Source organism: Colletotrichum jinshuiense, chromosome 6 (genome assembly GCF_051148585.1).
Source record: "Colletotrichum jinshuiense chromosome 6, complete sequence".
Lineage (NCBI taxonomy): Eukaryota > Fungi > Ascomycota > Sordariomycetes > Glomerellales > Glomerellaceae > Colletotrichum > Colletotrichum jinshuiense.
Genome location: NC_139313.1, coordinates 2,949,754 through 2,968,014, shown reverse-complemented (window position 1 = coordinate 2,968,014; position 18,261 = coordinate 2,949,754). Strand labels below are relative to the sequence as shown.

The window sequence follows — 18,261 nt, the reverse complement described above, 5'->3', positions numbered from 1 at the left end:
AGAGACGTCCCGCGGAGTGTAAGCTTCCAGGGAGCTGCAGCCGGTAGTTGCCGTCACCTAATCTAGGGCGACACGTTGGCTAAGTTTGAATTCTTCATCCGCACTTTCAGCCCAGCACTTTTACACAGTATATGCAACAATAGGGGCGGCTGCAGCCAGTTTGCGGGAGGGGCACCGGACCGTCTCTGGTCCGTTCCAATCCGGAAAAGCGGGTCGTGTGAAGGAAAGAGCCAGTCAACCCCCAGTGTGTCAAATGAGGGGTACATGAGAGGTACGTACCTGCCTTCCCTTTCTCTGAGCTCTTAGAGGCTCGGCTGGCCTGAAGAGCTCTCTACCGGTACTTCCATCATCGGGGTTTCCTCATAATTCAGCGCCCCAACTCGCCCAGCGCAGTGTCTCCGCGGTGAAGCAATGCCACGGTTTACGACCTTTAGCGTAGCCCAGGCTATTCCTCCACACAACACCGGGGGTGCTTCGCAGCACAGGTTTAGCGAGCTCCGACCCCTCACCCCTCCCTTTTTCCTTTTTCCCCCCTTCGCTGGAGGTGTCATCGGTGTCTTGGTCGTTGAGAGGGTTCTGGCAAGTAATCACTTTGCATCCTATTCAAATTACGTCCAAAATTGTTCTTCCCAAATGCCACATCATCCGATATCGAAACATCAAGCATTCTAGCCTCTTTGTGCGAGTTGGGCTCAGTCTCATCCAATGGTGACGTTGTTCGCGGGACACTGAAGTTTACTGAACCACATGTCACATTCGGCACTCCCTGTCGCTGTCGGATCCATCAGATTACCGCAGCCCCTCAATTGCGATCCATAGCTCTACTACTATTACTACTACACGTAAGGCGCCGTAGCTTCTTTGGCCAGCTGCGGCTCTCAAGTGCAATCAGCCGACCATCGACCTCTTCGTCTCTCGGCGCCTCGTCAACAATCTGCTCAGCCACCACGCACACGCGCTTGATCCAGCAAAGCAAGATACTTTTGGAAAAGGAATTGAATTGATTGATTTTGAAGCTTCCATACAACTAGTGAGCCGAAGTTTCCAGAGGCGAGAACACTGCAATCGAGAACATTGTCTCCAAGACCCGCCTCAATCTACAACAACTCCGCTCCCGAATAGAACAAACCCGAATAGAACTAAGACTGCCTCTCCAAATAGAGCCATGGACACAACAGCGGCGTCCGGGTCGCCAAATGACGAGGCCATCGCCACATCGCCCCCAGTTGTTCCCCAGCGAACTCCTTCCCAGACAAACCTGCACAAGACCACTCATGTCCACGCGCATCGCCAGAGCTTCGCCGAGAATCTGAGGAACGCACCTGGCTCGCCTCGTGCCCAGCGTCACCCCTCTTTCACCCAAGCCGCCGTCCAAGAGCTTCTCAACCATCCCCCTGCCGCCAACAAGCACGCTAATCCGCGCTTTGCCGGCCGCGACTGGCGCGATATCTCTGTCAACGAACTCGTGGCCCAGGATGACTTCAAATGGGTCACCTTGGACACTAGTGTTGAGGAAGCCTCCATGGTCTGTTGCCCTGCCCGTATTCGAACCCGTCAAGGACTGTTTCTGACAACATTATGATAGACTTTGGTTAAGCATAGCCCGTCCAACGTCGTCCTTATCCGAGAAGATGCTTCGGCCAAAACCGCCGTTTCCACCTTCGACTACAACGACCTCAACACCTACCTGCTGATTGTTGTCGGATTGGCAAGGCCTGACGAAGAGCAGGTCGCAATTTACGATGACATTGTGACAAAGGCCCGAGATGGCGCTCGCATAGCTCTGCGCGATATTCAACCCCTGTGCAGGAAGGAGTCGCTCATCACTCTTCCATTCGACGAGACGTTGGACCGGGCCATTGAGGTATTTGGCAGCGGCATCCACCGTGTGCTGATCACCAGCCCCGCGGGTGATGTAGTCGGTATTCTCAGCCAGCTGAAGCTGGTCGAGTTTTTCTGGAACGAGGGCATCAATTTCCCTGCTATAGACAGACTATACCCCGTAATCCTGAGAGACCTCGGTATCGGGACAAAACAAATTGTCGCTGTCAAGTAGGGCTTTCCATTTCTTCCCCTTCTGCTTGGGAGACTAACGTCTTGCAGCTCGGACAGCACGTTGGGTGACGCGCTGGCCTTGATGAACGCCGAGGGACTGACGAGTGTCGCTGTCATTGACAACGGCCATAATGTCGTGGGTAATATTTCCACCGTAGACGTCAAGCACCTGACCAACGCTGCCGATGCGCCTCTGCTCAAGTCGACTTGCATGCACTTTATCTCCGTCATTCTTGGCGAGCGTGGCGTTGAGCACGGCCGCGACTCCTTTCCCGTTTTCTACGTGAACCCCTATTCGACACTGGCACATACTGTTGCAAAGCTTGTGGCAACCCAGTCTCATCGTATGTGGGTGGTTGAGTCGGCATCCCCGTCCCCGTCCGCCCCGGCGACTCCTTTGTTGGCTCCTACGACTTCAACGGTGCTGGTACCGGGCTCGGGCTCAGTGCCACAGTCGCCCCTCCCTACCCAGGTGCACAACGTGGTCCCTGCTGCGGCCATGCCTGGCGCCCATCTCTCCGGGCGTCTGACCGGTGTCATTTCGCTAACCGACATTCTGAACATGTTTGCAAAGTCGTCGGGTCTGCGGCCATCTGATCCGGGCGAGCAGCGAGCGCGGCGTCGCAGGAGCTCGAGCAGCTCCATCCGGCCGAGCCTCGATTCGTCGAGAGCGAGTCTCGACCTGCGTCGGTGAATGGAATTCAGTGTTGCCCTTCTGGGGATGCCTTAGTGGTGAGCTTTATGAGCTTTTTATGAACGGCGTTTTGTGGGTTCGCCGCATGGGGGTCACTTGACAGAGCATAATTTTGCTGAAGTTTATGCTTTTCGTTAGACGGCCGGGACTTCAGATTAGCCCAATTAGGGAGGGCAACAATAGATGGCATGCTCAATACTTGGGATCTGTATGGGTCATTATGCCGCTCAGCCATGGCACATGGGATGAAACCCCATGCCGTGACCTTTGTCCACTGGTTGGTGCCTACCTGGGCCACGTTTGTTGGTCCGGTGTACTGGCACCGGTGGCAGGGGTGATACAGCAACTGAATAAGCCAAACGCTTCGTTCTGTAGGACGGATAATCAAACGTTGGGTCATTGAACTAGTAATAGTTCGTACGACATGCGGAGAATCTGCCCGTGGCTGTGCAATAGTAGCCATCACCACAACTGACCTTTCAAACTCCTCAGCCTGATCCACGTTCGTCCATCACCTTAATACCTTCGAACACTACGACTAAAACACGGTTCTGCTTCACTTTCTCTCGTTCTTTGCGCAGAGGCAGGTGTGCTGATAGATCGGTCTTGGAGCCGCGTTCATCCTTGCTTGCCGGCGTTCTCTGACGCGCCCAGATTATATATAGCATGGCCGCATGTGTCGGTACAGAAGACCTGTGTAAGTTCCGCCATGTAAGCCGTCACCTTTGTCTGTAGGCTTTCTCGTTTGTCAAGTGTGCTATTTCTGAGTCCTCAAACGCACGAGTAACGATTTTCGACGCCGTCGACACAACCCCCTTGGTGGAGCGAATGGCGGTTTCATCAGAAGGGCTTCAATGGACACGGTTCAATACTGGTTTGAGCCATACTCATTTCTACGTGCGAAGACGTTTTCGATTAGACTGCCATTATTGAATTTCAAGTACGATGTGTACTAGAGCCCAAGTCATCCGTTAATGTATATACATGTGTATATCGTAGACAGGTCCAGAGCCCCCATCCTATTGAACCCGACCTCATCAAGAATAGCCTTAATGGCGACGTTTTACTTTTTCAGATCCTGAAGGGAACGCCGACGGAGTCGCAGGTCTCAGTAGCCCAGTTGAGAGCAGCAAGGCTGTTTAGACAACGTTAGCTGCTTTTCTTGCTTCCATCTATAAGGGGTTCCGTCTTCAAGAGGCTCATGGGAGGTAGTGTTTGAACTTACACGTCAGAGATCTCGCATGCGCCCAGGACGCAGGCAGTGACAGCGTTGTTATACTCGGTGGAGCTGGAGGCTCATATGTCATTATGATGATGTGATATCTTATGGGCATGGAAAAGCTCACGCGCAAATGCAAGCAAAGTCGGTGTCCGAGGCACAGCCCGAGACGGGGAAGTTGTCAACAAAACAAGGGCGCTGTAGTTGAGGGGTTCTTGTCAGCCATCTGCGAGAACGGGGTGCACCCAAGGGCACAGAGTGTCATACAGCGCAGTCCGGGAGGAGGGAGAGGTCTTGGGCAGCGACAATGCTGGCGAAGAAGGCAATGGCGGCGGTCTTGAACTCCATGTTTCCGAAGGTATAAGATGTGCCCGGCAGGTTGATGACGATGTAAATATATGGATGTATTCAGGGATGGTGTTGTGTAATCAATGGGATCAATCACGACATCCAGGGAAGAAGGGTAGGTTTATATACACGCCAAGTGCTTCAGGTTGAACTGCCATCCTCTTTCCCCTTTCCATCATTACTCTGCTATGAGATCTCTTCCGTCAAGCAGAACGCCCCTGTCACCCAACAGCATATCCATCTTCGGCCCACCTATTCTAACCGCCCGGCTCTGGACTCTGACGCTTCCTCCTGAAAATATTACTTATGACCTTCACATGAAGCCGAATTACATGACGAAGGCGGGGTTACGGAAAGGAGAAGGTTGCCAAGATGGTCATCACCGGCAGACGCAACCCCAGGCGGATGTGACATCCCAGAACCAGGGCAAGGCCGGTGACATTGCCAAATGGAGCACCATGGGTTCACGGAGAAAATGCCTGAGCTCTTGATCTAGAGTTAGGTGAGTATAGCCCGGCAATGGTGTTGAAGCCGAATGGGTATACCGGAGCTGGACTAGGCTCAGATTCAATATGCAAGACCCACTAGATTTCTCAACGAGCTTGTAGTACATACAGGTCCACTCGTTGATTACCATGTGATGAAAAGCAGCCAGAGGCTGAAGCACCTTTTCCTGATCTACCATCGCCATTATAGTGTGCAACTGCTGCCTTGTGAGTTGGGTTTGCCACGCTGTTCACTGAAGCATCGAATCCCCGAGATGGCAGAACGCCAATAGGCAAGCCAGCTAAGCAACGGCATTCGTGCTGGGCGCAAGTTTAACCTGGTCATGAAGTCGTCTCCGACACCAGCCATCTCGACCGATGTTACACTGCGGGAAGTTGGGGGGTGGGGGGGTATAGACAAAAGGGAACAGTAACGGTTCATCTAACGCAGTGACAACACAGGCCACACGAGAAAGTAAACATCAGCCAGGCACATCGTGGATGGGATCGTCCCTGTTAGGAACCCGGATAGGGAGGTGGTCTCTGTCCCCGCTTGGGGCTCGAAATCCGGGGTTTGCGGGGAAGAATGCGACACGGGCACTTGTTGATGTTGCAGTCGGAGGAGGTGGCCAAGGACGAGTTCCTGCATCGGGGGAAGCATCGGGAAAAGACGAGCAGCGGGAAGAGCTCATACAAGTGGCTTACCGAGGTGTGATGTCGTTTGAATGCTACGAGAAAGCATCTGATGGTGCGAACATGTCTTTTACGACTTTCATTTACGAGAGCAATGGACCGTTATCCTAAACCATTATTTAAAACCAATGGATGCAAACCAGTCTGTAACCGGTCACCCGCCGACAATGTTCCCTTTCAGAGAGAATTCTACAGGGGGGGGGGTCTCTGACAGACTAAGCTCCCCGCGTCGGCAGTTGAATGCTGCTTTGGGAAGCTGGGGGCCGCACGCAGTTCGCACTCAGTTGAGGGTCGGGATGTCTATACCATCTAGAATGGAAAGTGGGTCCCTGGCGAGTATTGATGCTGCTTCGTATGCTCAGCTCGGACATCGCGCTTCAATAGTATTAGGGAGATGGACTAACCAGTAAAGATGCCTATTTGACCGGAAAACATTCCAAATCAAACTACCGTGGAAAGTGAAGAAGAGACAGACGATTGGAATCCCTATGCAAAAAAAAAAAAGAGGTTTGAACGAATGGGATGGGCAAAAAACAAAATGTTCCGAAACCGAGAATCGAACTCGGGGCTATGCCTAACCTTTCAAGTTAATGAGAGGGCATCATGTTGGCCACTACACCATATCGGATGTGGATACACATTCTGGACCACAACCCCTCTACAGACCTAGCCATCATTGGATTGGAATAGCAGAGAGTCTACGAGCTGAATACATGGCGGGCATCATGGTGTCTTCAGCTTCATACTCACAAGGTATTCAACCACAAAAAGTGCGAACTATTGCAGTGACAACTACTCAGAGCATCGGCAATCTGAGATGGTTCGGTGGCTGGCAATTAACGATGGGGTGGTACTGTGTTTAACTATTATAACACTGTAAGTAATACACTGTGTTTCAAAACTTTCACAGTGAAGATCTCACAATCCATCTCATCTGCAAATTCCCCCAAGACTTACACCCAACCCCTACTTCAAAACATTCCAACTTTACTGAACTAAAAATAAGCCTCTAAAAGACGTAAAAACTCGGAACTTAACCTTTTTCCATCGCTTAGCCGCCTGAAAGAATCGTCATGGCCCAAACCACTACTTCCGCCTCCCAGGAATTCACCGCCTTCTATCTCCAGCGGACCACCCAAGAGTTTGCCGAGGATCTCGACAAGGTCCGCGAGGCGGACGACTTCAAGGCAGAGTCGTTTCCTTTCCTGGTGCACGCCCTGCAGCAGGGGATTGCACTGTACTCGGCCAAGGATCAGGAGCGGGTTGCACGCCCTGCTACCCTTGCTGCTACTGGTGTCGATACTGTCGACGATGAAGACGTGGACATGGATGGGTCAAAGAACGCCGGTAGCAGCAGTAAGAAGGAAAAGAGCAAGAAGAAGAAGAAGACTTCTGGTTGAGGCTGTTTCCGTCTTAGGGAACCAAAAGAGATGCCTCAGGTGAAAAGTTCGATGCGCGCCTAGTCGATAATGGCGATGAGAAGGAGAGGTCGGAGACTCAGCTCAGCTGGAGGAAGCTCAGTACGATACGGAGCATTAAAGACTCTCGATATGCCATGGGAGTCGCACTCAGAGGACCGACGACAAAAACCACACGGGCAAAGGTCTGACTCGGACGGCTAATACGAAGCATTGACAAGATAAGCACCCTTGCTATCTGAAACCCTAGAAACCTCGCCAGCAGACTTGTGTTCACGCCTCTTGGGAAGAGGTCTCGCTCGTCTCGACCGCCCCCGGGGAACAGACCAAAATGTGTAAGAAGCGCTGCGTGGCCCAACGGAGTTGGGGAGGAAAGTTAGGGGGTGAATGGGGAGATATAGCCAGTGGCAAAGATACCAAAGCGGTGCAGGGAGGCTTCAATAACAACAATTTTACATGGGAAAGCAGTGCAACAGAGGGAATCAACTTCGTTCTCGACTTGTGCTGCTCAGACGTTTTACGGCGGTGTGCTGTGTATTGTAACCCGAGCTGCCAACACCCCCCCCCCCCGGCCGATGCTCATCACAAAACCAAGAAATGTAGTAATTCAATTGATATTAGAGCGACCTTTCATCAGTTGGTCAGCGGGTCATAAGGGTATCTCTAAGTGTAAGAACCAAAAACAACAGGGCCCCCGAGGCTCTAGCAAGCGCCGCGGATCCTATCTGTCGCACTCACTCATCATGTTTCCATCATTGCGCCGTTGCCATGCCATTCCACGCAGCCTCTCACATTATTGAAGTGACCATCAGATGGGCACCTCCCACATTGCCTTATTTGTCAAGTCAGTTCGACTGCCTTCCGATCTCCTTGCGCACCGCCCAACCTTTGATAGCCAGGACAATGACCGTCCATGCCATCAGAACCCCCACTAAACCCATGGTTACCGTATACATAAACATGGCATCCAGATCGTAGTGTTCCATACCCTCGACTGTGTCGCTAGCCTAAGAATATGTGAGCCTTTGCCAATTGGCGGGTATGTGTGTTCGAGTTGTGACTTACACTTGCCATGAAGATGATGCCTCCGGAAATCAAGCCAAAGGCAGCCAGGAGCTCGGTAGGAGGGCGGGAGGGCAGAACCGATCGGGGAGGCTTCAAGTACATGATTACGTACGTGAATCCACGAGCAAAAGAAGCACCAGTGAGAAGGTTACCCCATTGCTTATGAACCATACTTGAAACCATCGAGTGCTGCGTGTGGGAGCTCATCATGAACCCCAATAGAAGGATGACTAGAGCCGGAATCGGGTTGATGGAGAACTCGTATTGCTTCGGCGGTTGGAGAGTCTCTCGTTCTTCCTCATCGTAGGTTCGCTCAGGCGCAATAACAGCAGCATCGACGACGGACGCATTCAGGAGGTCTCGTACGCGACTCGACTCAATGAGCATGCCGAACTGTCATCACCTTGTTAGCCAATTTGTTCGGCCGCCGGGTTAATCCACGGAAAACGTACTAATCCACCGCCTATGAAGAGAACAGTGATGGAGATGTGCTCCAAATCTTGCGCGCTGTAATTACCTCCCCAGTTCCCAAGATGCTCGAGGAAGATGTTGGTCGAGCCGTATACGAAAATGAGGGCGCTCTCGACAAACTCGGCCGAGGGTCGCCATTTGCCGTCGGCCTGCTTCGGTCGAACGTTCCACGCCTGCGGAGCCAAAGTCAGCAAGCCGGATCCGGCAACAGTCAGCAATGGGCTGCGAACTTACCCATCCGAGCTCGCCAAAACTGCCGGTCCATCGGCCAAGAGTCAACAAGCCTAGCCAGAAGAAGATGCCACCCTTGACCCAGTGCGCAAGGCCGCTGAAGATTCCGTTGCCCTCCTACACAAAATAAGCACCTGATCCCAACGGCGCAACACAAATTTGTCACTTACAAAAAAGCGGCCGTAGGTTATGATGCCCAGGCACAGCGCAACAAAGCCGAGAAGCAGAATAACCCGGTCGATGAAGTTGTAGACGGAGAGGAGTATCGTCCAGATGCGAGAGGAAATCTTGCCCGCCACCTTGACAAAGATTGAATTAGACTTGTTGCCGTTTCTGCTGCTGGGCATAGGCATGGGCAGACCGTCTTCAAGGTCGTCATCACCCTCAATGTACTCTTTGCGGTGGGCGTCGGAAATGCGCGGTGACACCTCGTTGGACGACGAACGGGAGTGGCTCCGCAACGATTCAGTGCAAGGTTCGGTGCCCTGGCCGCTGTCATTGGAAAGCCGGTACTCGTGGGTAAACCGAGATTCGTTAATTCGGTGGTGCTCGGCCATGGCGGCAGTTGAAACCGGGATGAAGGATTGATACTCGCTCTTGTTGGCTGTTTCGCGGCTCTCGTTCTTCAAGGCGCCCGCGAGTCTCCCCAACAAACCGATCAAGACCTGCGCCAATACAACCCAGGTCACGAGCCAACCAAGTTTATGGTGCGCATTGTTGGGGTAGAGGTCAGGGGTGCTATTATTGTAAATGGTTCCCAGCAGCACACCCAACGCGTTTGCGGCGAGGAATACGAACTGCAGCGCGAGTGTATACCTCGAGCGTGCTATTGAGAGCATGACAGCTACGAGTCGCGTGTAAGCCGGCATGGTTTTCTCGGCATTGTTTTGGCAGACTTACCAACTGGCAGTACAAAGACCCATGCAAGCACCATTGCTACAATGTGCGCATAAATCAGTCCTGCATGGTCGGCGAGCGCAAAATACGTTGGCGGGTAGCTGTCGGGATCGGGCTTCGACCCGCCTGCGCCGTGAGATATGTCCATGTCCATGTTCATGCTGTCCCCGCCGTTTTCGTTTGCGCCGTGTGCGAGAACCAGAGGCACCAGGCCCAACACCACGGAAGTGGTGAGCTGCTTGATTGATGGTTTCATTAAGGTTCTATTCGCGACCGATGTATGCTGAAGAAGGGCAGCGCTGGCGCAAGCCAAGCAGAAGGGCAGCGATCTGGTTCGAGGGGGGCGCAAAAGAGTATCCCAAGATTCTCTAGGGTCTATTAGAGGAGTGGAGAGTCCGGTAGAAGTATGCAAATTGTTCGTTGCAGCTTTACATGCGTTTAAGTAAAGGAGATAGGAGGGCGAGCTCCAAAATGCTCTGGACAGAGCGAGGCCGGGTTACATATGCTCAACGGCAAGTGGAGGGTCCTGCAGGAGAGGTAACGCCGGCGCCAGCACCATAACGGAGGCCGAGAGAAATCCTTGCGACGAGAGCCTTGGTAAGGCAAGGTCACCAAGGTAACTGGTACGTCAGCTACGGCTTTCTTGGAGGCAGTCGGGTCGGTACATGGCGATGACATGGCCAGTCTCTGGGCAGCCAGGCCAGCCCATGCGCGTCTCCCCGCTGGCCTCTCGGATGGATAGAAAAGATGCACGATGTGTACCTCGGAGCTAAAAAAGAACGTGGCAAGGCGCGAGAGAGAGCCAACGTGGTTCTCGGCAGGGCGAGGCGAGGCAAGGCTAAGAACACCAGGGTTGTGTGTAAGTCCTGGACCACCAAAAATTCAAAGCTCGATCCCGAGGGTTCCGGAGGCATCCACGCGTGACATGCAGAGACCAAGAGAAGTCGCCGAAGAGTGAATGGAAAGACGCGGCGGCAGGGTTGCTCCAAAGATGCAACAGCCCGCCACCGGCCCGAGCTACGGGTGGGCGAGTTTGTGGTGGAGGTGAAGGTACAACTGTGACTTCACACATGGTGGTGGAGAGAGAGGCTCATAATTGGAGATTCTACACCTAAAATCCGTTCTGTAATTTATGTTTTGGGACAAAGGGAGCTGGTGGGGATTTGGAGCTACAGCTAGTGTTGATTGCTGGTTGCATGGCTGCGTGGCTGTTCCCTGGATGCTATCCGTACGTACACTACATAGCTGATGCTGATGCCAGTGACGTTTACAACAAAAGGGGCCTATGCAATGCAGCGACTGATGCCCTGTGCCAATGGCGACAAAACTGCAGCGGTGGCGCCACCAGACCCTGTCACACCCATCTTCCTCTTTATTAGAAAAAAAAAAAAGGAGAAAAAAAAAGAAGGAGAAACCCCCCCCCCCGACGACGGATTTTGAATGAAAATGTTGTAGATGCCTCTCCCGCGGTATTCGAGCATGAAAAGAGGGTATTCGCAAGAACCGTGTGTTACAACCCATATATACACTGTACACAGTAACGACTTGTACCCTCCCGGGACGAACGGCGGTAACTTCAGGTGGATACAAACGTAGCGCAACCATAATTAAAGTCATTGCTAGTTCGCCAAGCTTTTGCAGCCGAATTACCCTACGTCGTGGTCTGATTACTTTGCTTTCGTCGCCTCTTTCATATCTGTTAGGCTGAGGATCGGCTCATTGATGGATAGATGTGCCTTTGGTTCGTGACTTTGTTGATGCGCCGGCCGAGATCCGGAGAATAAGAAGAAAATTGCACAAAAAGAAGGAACCCCGTTCGCAATGGGATACCAGTTGGGACGGCCGACTGGCCGCCCCGAGTTTGTGATGTCTTGGAAAACACGATGTATCTATGGTTACAGCGCCGGGAAGTATACAGTACAGCAACATCTCAACGGTACTGGATGGTGCAAGTCATCCTATCCCCCCCCCTCCAGTTCTTGTCTCGCCGCCCAACGGCGCTGCCCAGAGACGCCCTCATCGTCGCATTGGCAAATCAACCCTGACGGCGGTGACAACAACACCCGGCCACTCCACGTAAGCGCATTCCTGCATGGGATTTGTGGCGCCTCTGGTTTCCAAGTGTTTGCATCCGGTGTGCAACTGAGTCACACGGAACGAATGCCATGGTGGGCCATCCCTACTTTGTTTTTTTCTGGTGGGTGCGGTAAGCAACGACCCAGAAGGGCGGATGTCGTTAATAGTCAGCAGTCCAGTGCCGGCCGATGCGGGAAGCGCGAAGTACCGACGCTGGACGGCGCTAGTCGAGTGCTGGTGGTCGCTTGTCCGAACCTCCGCCCGTGGGCCGCAGCCCACTTGACGTCCATCACCTCGCTTTACCTTACCTACAAAAAACTTTGTCTTACAAACCCGCATTATACCCACAGCCAAACAGACGAAGCCATCGTGGCCACGAGGCGCCGTGCAGAATTGAAGCCGACCCTCTCCAAGCGCGACAATCTCACAGATTGGCAATGCTTCCGAGAGCCCGTAACTGAGCAGGAAGCACAATCAGACAGTTAAGAAGACCACCCAAGCCAATATGTATTTCGCTCTCGCCTACTGTATAGCACTGCGATGAACATGAACCGAAGGTGGCAGTATGATGTACAGTATCGCTCCGTCTTACACCTGCGCGCCCTTTCCGGCGGTTCCCACCCGATGATGACAACAAGGGCGCCAACACAAGGCAGCAGACAAACGTCTCGTCGTTGGATGGCATTACTAATGTCCGAAAGCACCGATAAACATGGAGAACAAACGGAAAAACTTTGAAAAATGAATAACCACATAGTAACCTCGTGGTATTCGGCCACCCCCACTAGACATGGGTGCAAACCCACTGGTACACTTGACACCCTTGCCTCCGATCCGTCCCTCAAAGTCGCGATCCCGCCCTCTTACCCTAGCTCCACTTGGTGTCTTTGACCACAGTATGTGGGTACCTCATGATACTTCTGGAGGTTTACCGTGAGGCCCCCTCTTTTCCCGTTACCGCCCGCTGCCGCCCGGAGTCGAGTTGAAGTCCGACGCGCATCGGTCACGGGATCGTAGGCACCCGCGTGCATTTCGAGCATAGTCGCAGATTATTGGCCGCGTCCAAGAACGGAATGCCTAGAAAGAGCTCAGGACGCCAGGTTTCAGCTTGGACCGAGGTCAAATAAGGTAGGAACGATGTCGATGACGATGTAGATATGTTTGGTGATGCACCATGCCAGAGATCTGGGGCACACGCGGGGAGGACTCTACGTGTCCAGGTTCCTCTATTTTCCGAGGCACCAACATGGGGGGTTCTCTTCTTCCCTCTTTGCATAGCTACGGTGACTGCGAGGCCATCATGATTCCTCTCGACATTCGCCATTGGGCTGCAGCATTCCTGGACACACAACGACGCCTAAAGCCCTGGCGATGACGTTCCATGTCCCGTTACTGCTGCTGCTGCGACTGTAACGGCGAATGACTAACATGCGGAAGAAGGCCGCACGCCAGGCTATTTTGGCGCCCGTCTTCAAGAGAAATTACTTACCCAGGGAGAAAACAAAAGCCCGTCTGCGGATCCATTAACAAGGGACGACTCCACCCGACTTGTAGATGGTTGGTTGTCTTTGACCTCATCGCAACATAACGTGCGCGCCCGTCTCATTGAATGTAGCCGTGGTGGTGGGTAAGTAAGTGGGTGGGTAAGATTTTGACTTGGCTCTGGCCGCCTTTTCCAAAGAGACTGGCCGACCGCCTTTTCATTCTCTGTTTTGCTTTGTGACCAAGAAAACTGACCATCGCAACTCAAATCTTTCCTTTTTTGTCCTTTTTGGAAATATTAGTTGTGCCAAACCCCTCCATTTAATAAAAAACCCCAATTCGAAGCGTGCATCAGATCAGAGATGGACGGGGAAGAAATCCATGCCATTGCTGCCAGAAGATAAACAGCAGTCAGTATACAATACATGGTTGAGATTCCAAAGCAGTCAAACAATCCTCCCAGCCACCCAAGAATGGATGCTCCACTGTTACCCTCTTCCAGAAGACCCGTGCCGCGACCTTTGGACGTCATCCCGCAACTCCGCTCCATCACAAGATCTGCTTGTCCGAACCTTCCGGAGGGTATGTCGCCTGCCTCGTCGCATTGACTTGCTGACCCAACCTTGCTCTCTCAACCAACCCAGCCTTATCAGTGACACACATCGGCCGCGGTCCGACTACGCACAGGCGGCTGTTATATGATCCAAATCCTCAAGAGTGTACGGCTTTCCCGTCTCATTGCTTCAGCTTCGTGCAGTCGCTTCCTCGATGACATGCCACGTCTTACCATGACCCCCGCGCGATGCTCTTGTCCTCGGAGCCGAGATCCCAGCCATAACCCATCGTGTCCGTTACCCCACCCGGCCTTCGTTGCTCGCATGCTACACTACAACGACGATCGGTCCTTCAATTTCCATCTGTGATTGCTCTGCGCCACCCGGTCTTCCCTTTCAAGCTTGTCTAGAATTTGCATAACCCCGCCGCTCGCTGGAACGTGTAACTCCTCCGGAACGTCATGGTAAATGACTTTGACAAGCTCCATTGGCGTCCAGCCACTGGCCTGGCCCTCGACTTCCCCGCCTTGCCTCGTCGTCCGTAAAGTGCGGATGACTTGCTCCTCTCGCGCCTTCCTGTGGTTGATATACTCGAGAATCTTGGAGGGCCCATTGTCAATCACTGGCCCATGGCCTGGGTACGCCCTCCCCTTGAACAGGTGCCGCATCTTTTCGAGGCTGTTGAGGTAGGTGGCCAGATCCTCAAACACGGCCGTCCCCTGGCCCAGCACGTTGTCCGCCGTGAACATGGCGTCTTCCTCCTCCAGGATGAAGGCCATGTGGTCCACAGTGTGTCCCGGGGTAAACACAGCCGTAAGGGTAGCCCCATCTACGGTAAACGTTTGCCCGTCCGAAATGTCCAATTGGCCCTCCTCAGGCTGGTTCTTGAATATCTTGGAGTCTGGGGACAGCTCCAGCAGGTGTTGGATGCCACCCTGGTGATCCCTGTGCCAGTGGGTAATCAAAACCGTTTCGACAGCAGCCTTCTCCTGCTCCAAAGTGGATTTGACAGCCGCAATCCACGCCGGTATGCCCTCACCGGTGTCGATCAGGATACGGCGGCTGCCCCGACCGAGCAGGTACGTGTTAGTGCCTTGCAGCGTGAACTTCCCCGGATTCCCCCCCAGAATGCGAATGCAAGCTGGGCTGAGTCGCTCAACCTCGGGTAAAGAAACAAGTTTAGTGCCCATTGTCTTGTTGCTGGTGCGAGTTGGAGTTGTATTGTTTCTAATTCCGTGGACCGATGAATAGTGTCGTCGTCCTAGTCACAGACCGGCACTGGAGTTGCACTTGGAGAGGGCTTCTTGAACAGGACCCCGGGTCATATTTGTGCGGCTGAAGAGAGAGAAAAAGACCACTCTGCTCTGCAGATCGAACTTGCCGTGATGGGTTAAGTAGGTTGGAGTGCATCAAGACGCACGCAATCGAGGGGATGACGCCAAAATGCCGAGGTTCAATCGGAGCTGGACACCCTTACTAGATAGGTACGGTGCAGAACAGGTCTTCAGGGGCTTAGCTCAGCAGACCTGCACTGACTTGAGGTGAGGGTAGCGGGACCATCTAGTGTACCTCTAGGCAGGTGCAAATTCATTGATCCATCGCAGCGGGTGACCTCACCTTTTCTGGCCCAGGGTGGCCCATCCCGGCTCAACTCCACTAAAACGGTCCCTGTCGCTTCCTCAGGACCACTGGAACGAGTCGGATTTCAGGGGCATCTCGGCAGGCGGATAAGGCCGTTCTTATCGATAAGACATCGACCCCGATCAGGTGCCGATAAGATGGAATTATTACATGTTGGCCGCTGGTACGACCGAACTTGTCTGTGCACGCGCCGCCAGCTCCAGCATTTGCATCTGCCAGGGATCGTCTACAGTCTGGAGTTGCGCTTTCCCAACGATTACGAGGTGGTCTGCGATTGTTGCAGGCCGAGGCGATTTCTGGCCCGATTTTCACTGCTTTGGACCGATCGCTTTTGTGTGCCCGAAGCGACGGCACCTTCTCGACGTTCAGCTTGCGCCATCGAGCCCACTCGAACAGCTTCACCACCAAGACAAATCGCTCTTGCCCCCAGCCAACGTACTCTAGCTACCTTACCTCAGCTGGTGAGACAGCGCCCCCCTCCCCTCTCCTCTCCCCTCCTTGCCGTTGTACGGATATTTACCCATTCGTGATTTACTTGAAGCTGACAATTGATCTTGATCTTGTTGCTGCAGTTCCTTGCTGCGGTGCCCCGGCTGCCACCGTTGCCGATCTTCGACGCCTTCCTTGCCCGTCGACGAAACATCGAGAGTCTCTAGTCCATCTCCAACAATAAATTGCCAAAACTTGCATGCACCGAAAAGCACTGCCGCAGTAATATGTTCAGAGACACAAAGGATTATTGAGCAAGGACATATTCAAACACGGACGACGACGGTAGCCGACTACAACAGTGCACACATACAAGATGGCTGCACGACCAACAACACCAATGTCCCCAAAGACCGCCAAGGTCAAGTCGCCAATTCCTGGCACACCTGTATTTGGTTGCGGTTAGTAGGAGCCTTTGTGACTAGACATAATGGCGAGGAACGTCCGAACCAGGCTGACAGATTGCAGAGCACGTTCAGCGGTTGTTGTCGCAGTCCCAGGATGTCACGACCCAGTCTGTTCATCACTACAAGATGATCCTTAAGAACATCTTTGAGCATACGCCCATCGTTCCACAGACGTCCAAGAACTCAGATGGCCAGGTCATGACTTCTCTCACATCCAACTACCTCTGCCTACAATGCTCGACCATTGTCACAGAAGACGACCGTCTGAAACACGGCACAAAGAAGCAGCATCGCTTTTGTATGTTGGTTCCATTATGAGAGAGTCAGAAGTGCATTTGCTAACAATCCCAGATGTCGACTCCCGCAGTGGCGCGCTCTACTGCCAAATTTGCGATGATTTGGTCTGGGACCCTACGCTTGAGGAGCTTCGCGTGCGCAAGATGGGGACTGGAACCTTTTCGAGTAAGTCATGCAATGAAGGCATTGGTTCGAACCTGTCGCTACCCACCTTGGCCCATCATACCCCGTTTCATGTCTCATTGTAAGCTAATTATGGCCATAGACCGTAAGAGGAAGCACGATGAAATGTTCTCAGATAGTGTAAAGGACAACGGTGTGAACAATCCTGGGTTTATCTCCAACAACACCACCGCCGCCTCTTGTAAGGCAAACGGCCTGCGCGGTATTTATAATGCTGGGGCAACATGTTATCAGAACGTTGTACTGCAGAGCTTCCTTCACAACCCCCTGTTGCGCAACTTCTACCTCAGCGATGGACATCAGAGCAATGACTGCAGCATCTCAAACTGCTTGAGCTGCGCCATGGACGATATGTTCCAGGACTTTTATGCCGTCGAAAATACTAACGGATTCACGGCAGCGAGTATCCTTTCTGGATTCTGGATCTCGGAGAAGAAGGCATTCGAGAACTTGGTGACAACGAAGGAGCAGGATGCCCACGAGTTCTTCCAGTTCCTTGCAGAGGAGTTGCATGAGCGCAATGGAGATGGCAAGAGACCCGAGACGGGCAGCGAGCACACATGCAACTGCATCATCCACCAGACATTCTATGGCAAGCTGCAAAGCTCTACAACATGCCAGAATTGCGGAGGAGTCACGAACGCAGTGCAGTCGTTTCTGGATCTCAGCCTTGGACTGGAAAACCTTTCCCACAAGAGGAAGAAGGGAGGCCAGAAGATCCCAAGCCTGACTCTCCAAGAGTGTCTCGATGAGGAGTACGTTAAATCGGACAAGTGCGAATACCGATGCCACAATTGCAACTCAATGCAGCAGGCGAAGCGAGCCACTACCATCAAGCGTTTGCCCAACGTGCTTGCTATTCAGCTAAAGGTAATTTGTTGTGGAATCCCATTTAGATCATGGAACCTTGCTAATAGCCATCGCCAGCGATTTGAGTATAAACAAGGTCGCCATGACCGGGCTCCGTCCAAGATTGATACAGTAGTCAATTATCCGCTGCAGCTCAACATGCTGCCTTATACAACTAGAGGCAGAGGGGCTGACCCCAAGGACTCTTTTGAGTTAGGGAGATCCTGCACATATGATCTGTTGAGCGTTGTTGTCCACGTTGGCGAAATCGACACTGGTGAGTGTTGATGTGACTCAACTCAGACACCTCTGACTGACTGAATTATCAGGCCACTACGTTACATACTGCCGAGTAGGCGACCAGGTAAGCCGTCCGTTTCAACTTTTAGAAGAATCCACTAATTCTTGAGAAGTGGTTCAAATTTAATGATCACAAAGTCGAAATGGCACCCAAGTCAGACGTACTGAGCGCCCAGCCCTACCTACTTTTCTACATTATACGGTCCCTTTCGTAAACAGTGCCGCAAAGGGGAACCAATCACGCCGAATATATGACTAATAATACCACCAGAGAAGGGAAGTGGTGGTGGCCAACAGTATGGGACGGGGCGAAAGGGGTCAGGACTAGCATCGTGTTGGCGTTGGAAACAACCATGGGCTTACATCAACTTGGGGCCTTTTGGCAAGCAAAAACGCATTGGATGGCA

At 52.7% G+C, this 18,261-nt stretch overlaps 6 protein-coding genes across 6 annotated transcripts; 3 read left to right on the top strand and 3 right to left on the bottom strand.

Moving 5' to 3' along the window:
• Positions 1-1,165: 1,165 nt before the first annotated feature.
• Positions 1,166-2,749, top strand: EsH8_VI_000750 (CBS domain-containing protein; the record flags this gene model as incomplete). The annotated part of the gene is made up of 3 exons (XM_083272003.1): positions 1,166-1,525; positions 1,586-2,052; positions 2,104-2,749. 3 exons carry the CDS (start codon positions 1,166-1,168, stop codon positions 2,747-2,749), a joined length of 1,473 nt encoding a protein of 490 aa, XP_083127177.1.
• Positions 2,750-3,820: 1,071 nt separating this feature from the next.
• EsH8_VI_000749 (CFEM domain-containing protein) lies at positions 3,821-4,316 on the bottom strand (the record flags this gene model as incomplete). The annotated part of the gene is made up of 4 exons (XM_083272002.1): positions 3,821-3,884; positions 3,975-4,037; positions 4,096-4,166; positions 4,236-4,316. 4 exons carry the CDS (start codon positions 4,314-4,316, stop codon positions 3,821-3,823), a joined length of 279 nt encoding a protein of 92 aa, XP_083127176.1.
• A 2,251-nt stretch (positions 4,317-6,567) lies between these two features.
• On the top strand, positions 6,568-6,894 carry EsH8_VI_000748 (ribosome-assembly protein 3-domain-containing protein; the record flags this gene model as incomplete). The annotated part of the gene is made up of 1 exon (XM_083272001.1): positions 6,568-6,894. One exon carries the CDS (start codon positions 6,568-6,570, stop codon positions 6,892-6,894), a length of 327 nt encoding a protein of 108 aa, XP_083127175.1.
• Positions 6,895-7,757: 863 nt separating this feature from the next.
• EsH8_VI_000747 (Ytp1 family protein) lies at positions 7,758-9,832 on the bottom strand (the record flags this gene model as incomplete). Its single annotated transcript, XM_083272000.1, has 6 exons — positions 7,758-7,919; positions 7,978-8,370; positions 8,430-8,621; positions 8,683-8,796; positions 8,850-9,523; positions 9,580-9,832. The coding sequence occupies 6 exons, from the start codon at positions 9,830-9,832 to the stop codon at positions 7,758-7,760; spliced, it is 1,788 nt and encodes a 595-aa protein (XP_083127174.1).
• Positions 9,833-14,020: 4,188 nt separating this feature from the next.
• EsH8_VI_000746 (beta-lactamase-like protein) lies at positions 14,021-14,878 on the bottom strand (the record flags this gene model as incomplete). The annotated part of the gene is made up of 1 exon (XM_083271999.1): positions 14,021-14,878. One exon carries the CDS (start codon positions 14,876-14,878, stop codon positions 14,021-14,023), a length of 858 nt encoding a protein of 285 aa, XP_083127173.1.
• Positions 14,879-16,134: 1,256 nt separating this feature from the next.
• Positions 16,135-18,069, top strand: EsH8_VI_000745 (uncharacterized protein; the record flags this gene model as incomplete). Its single annotated transcript, XM_083271998.1, has 7 exons — positions 16,135-16,219; positions 16,287-16,523; positions 16,577-16,687; positions 16,788-17,575; positions 17,633-17,831; positions 17,884-17,918; positions 17,968-18,069. The coding sequence occupies 7 exons, from the start codon at positions 16,135-16,137 to the stop codon at positions 18,067-18,069; spliced, it is 1,557 nt and encodes a 518-aa protein (XP_083127172.1).
• Positions 18,070-18,261: the final 192 nt, after the last annotated feature.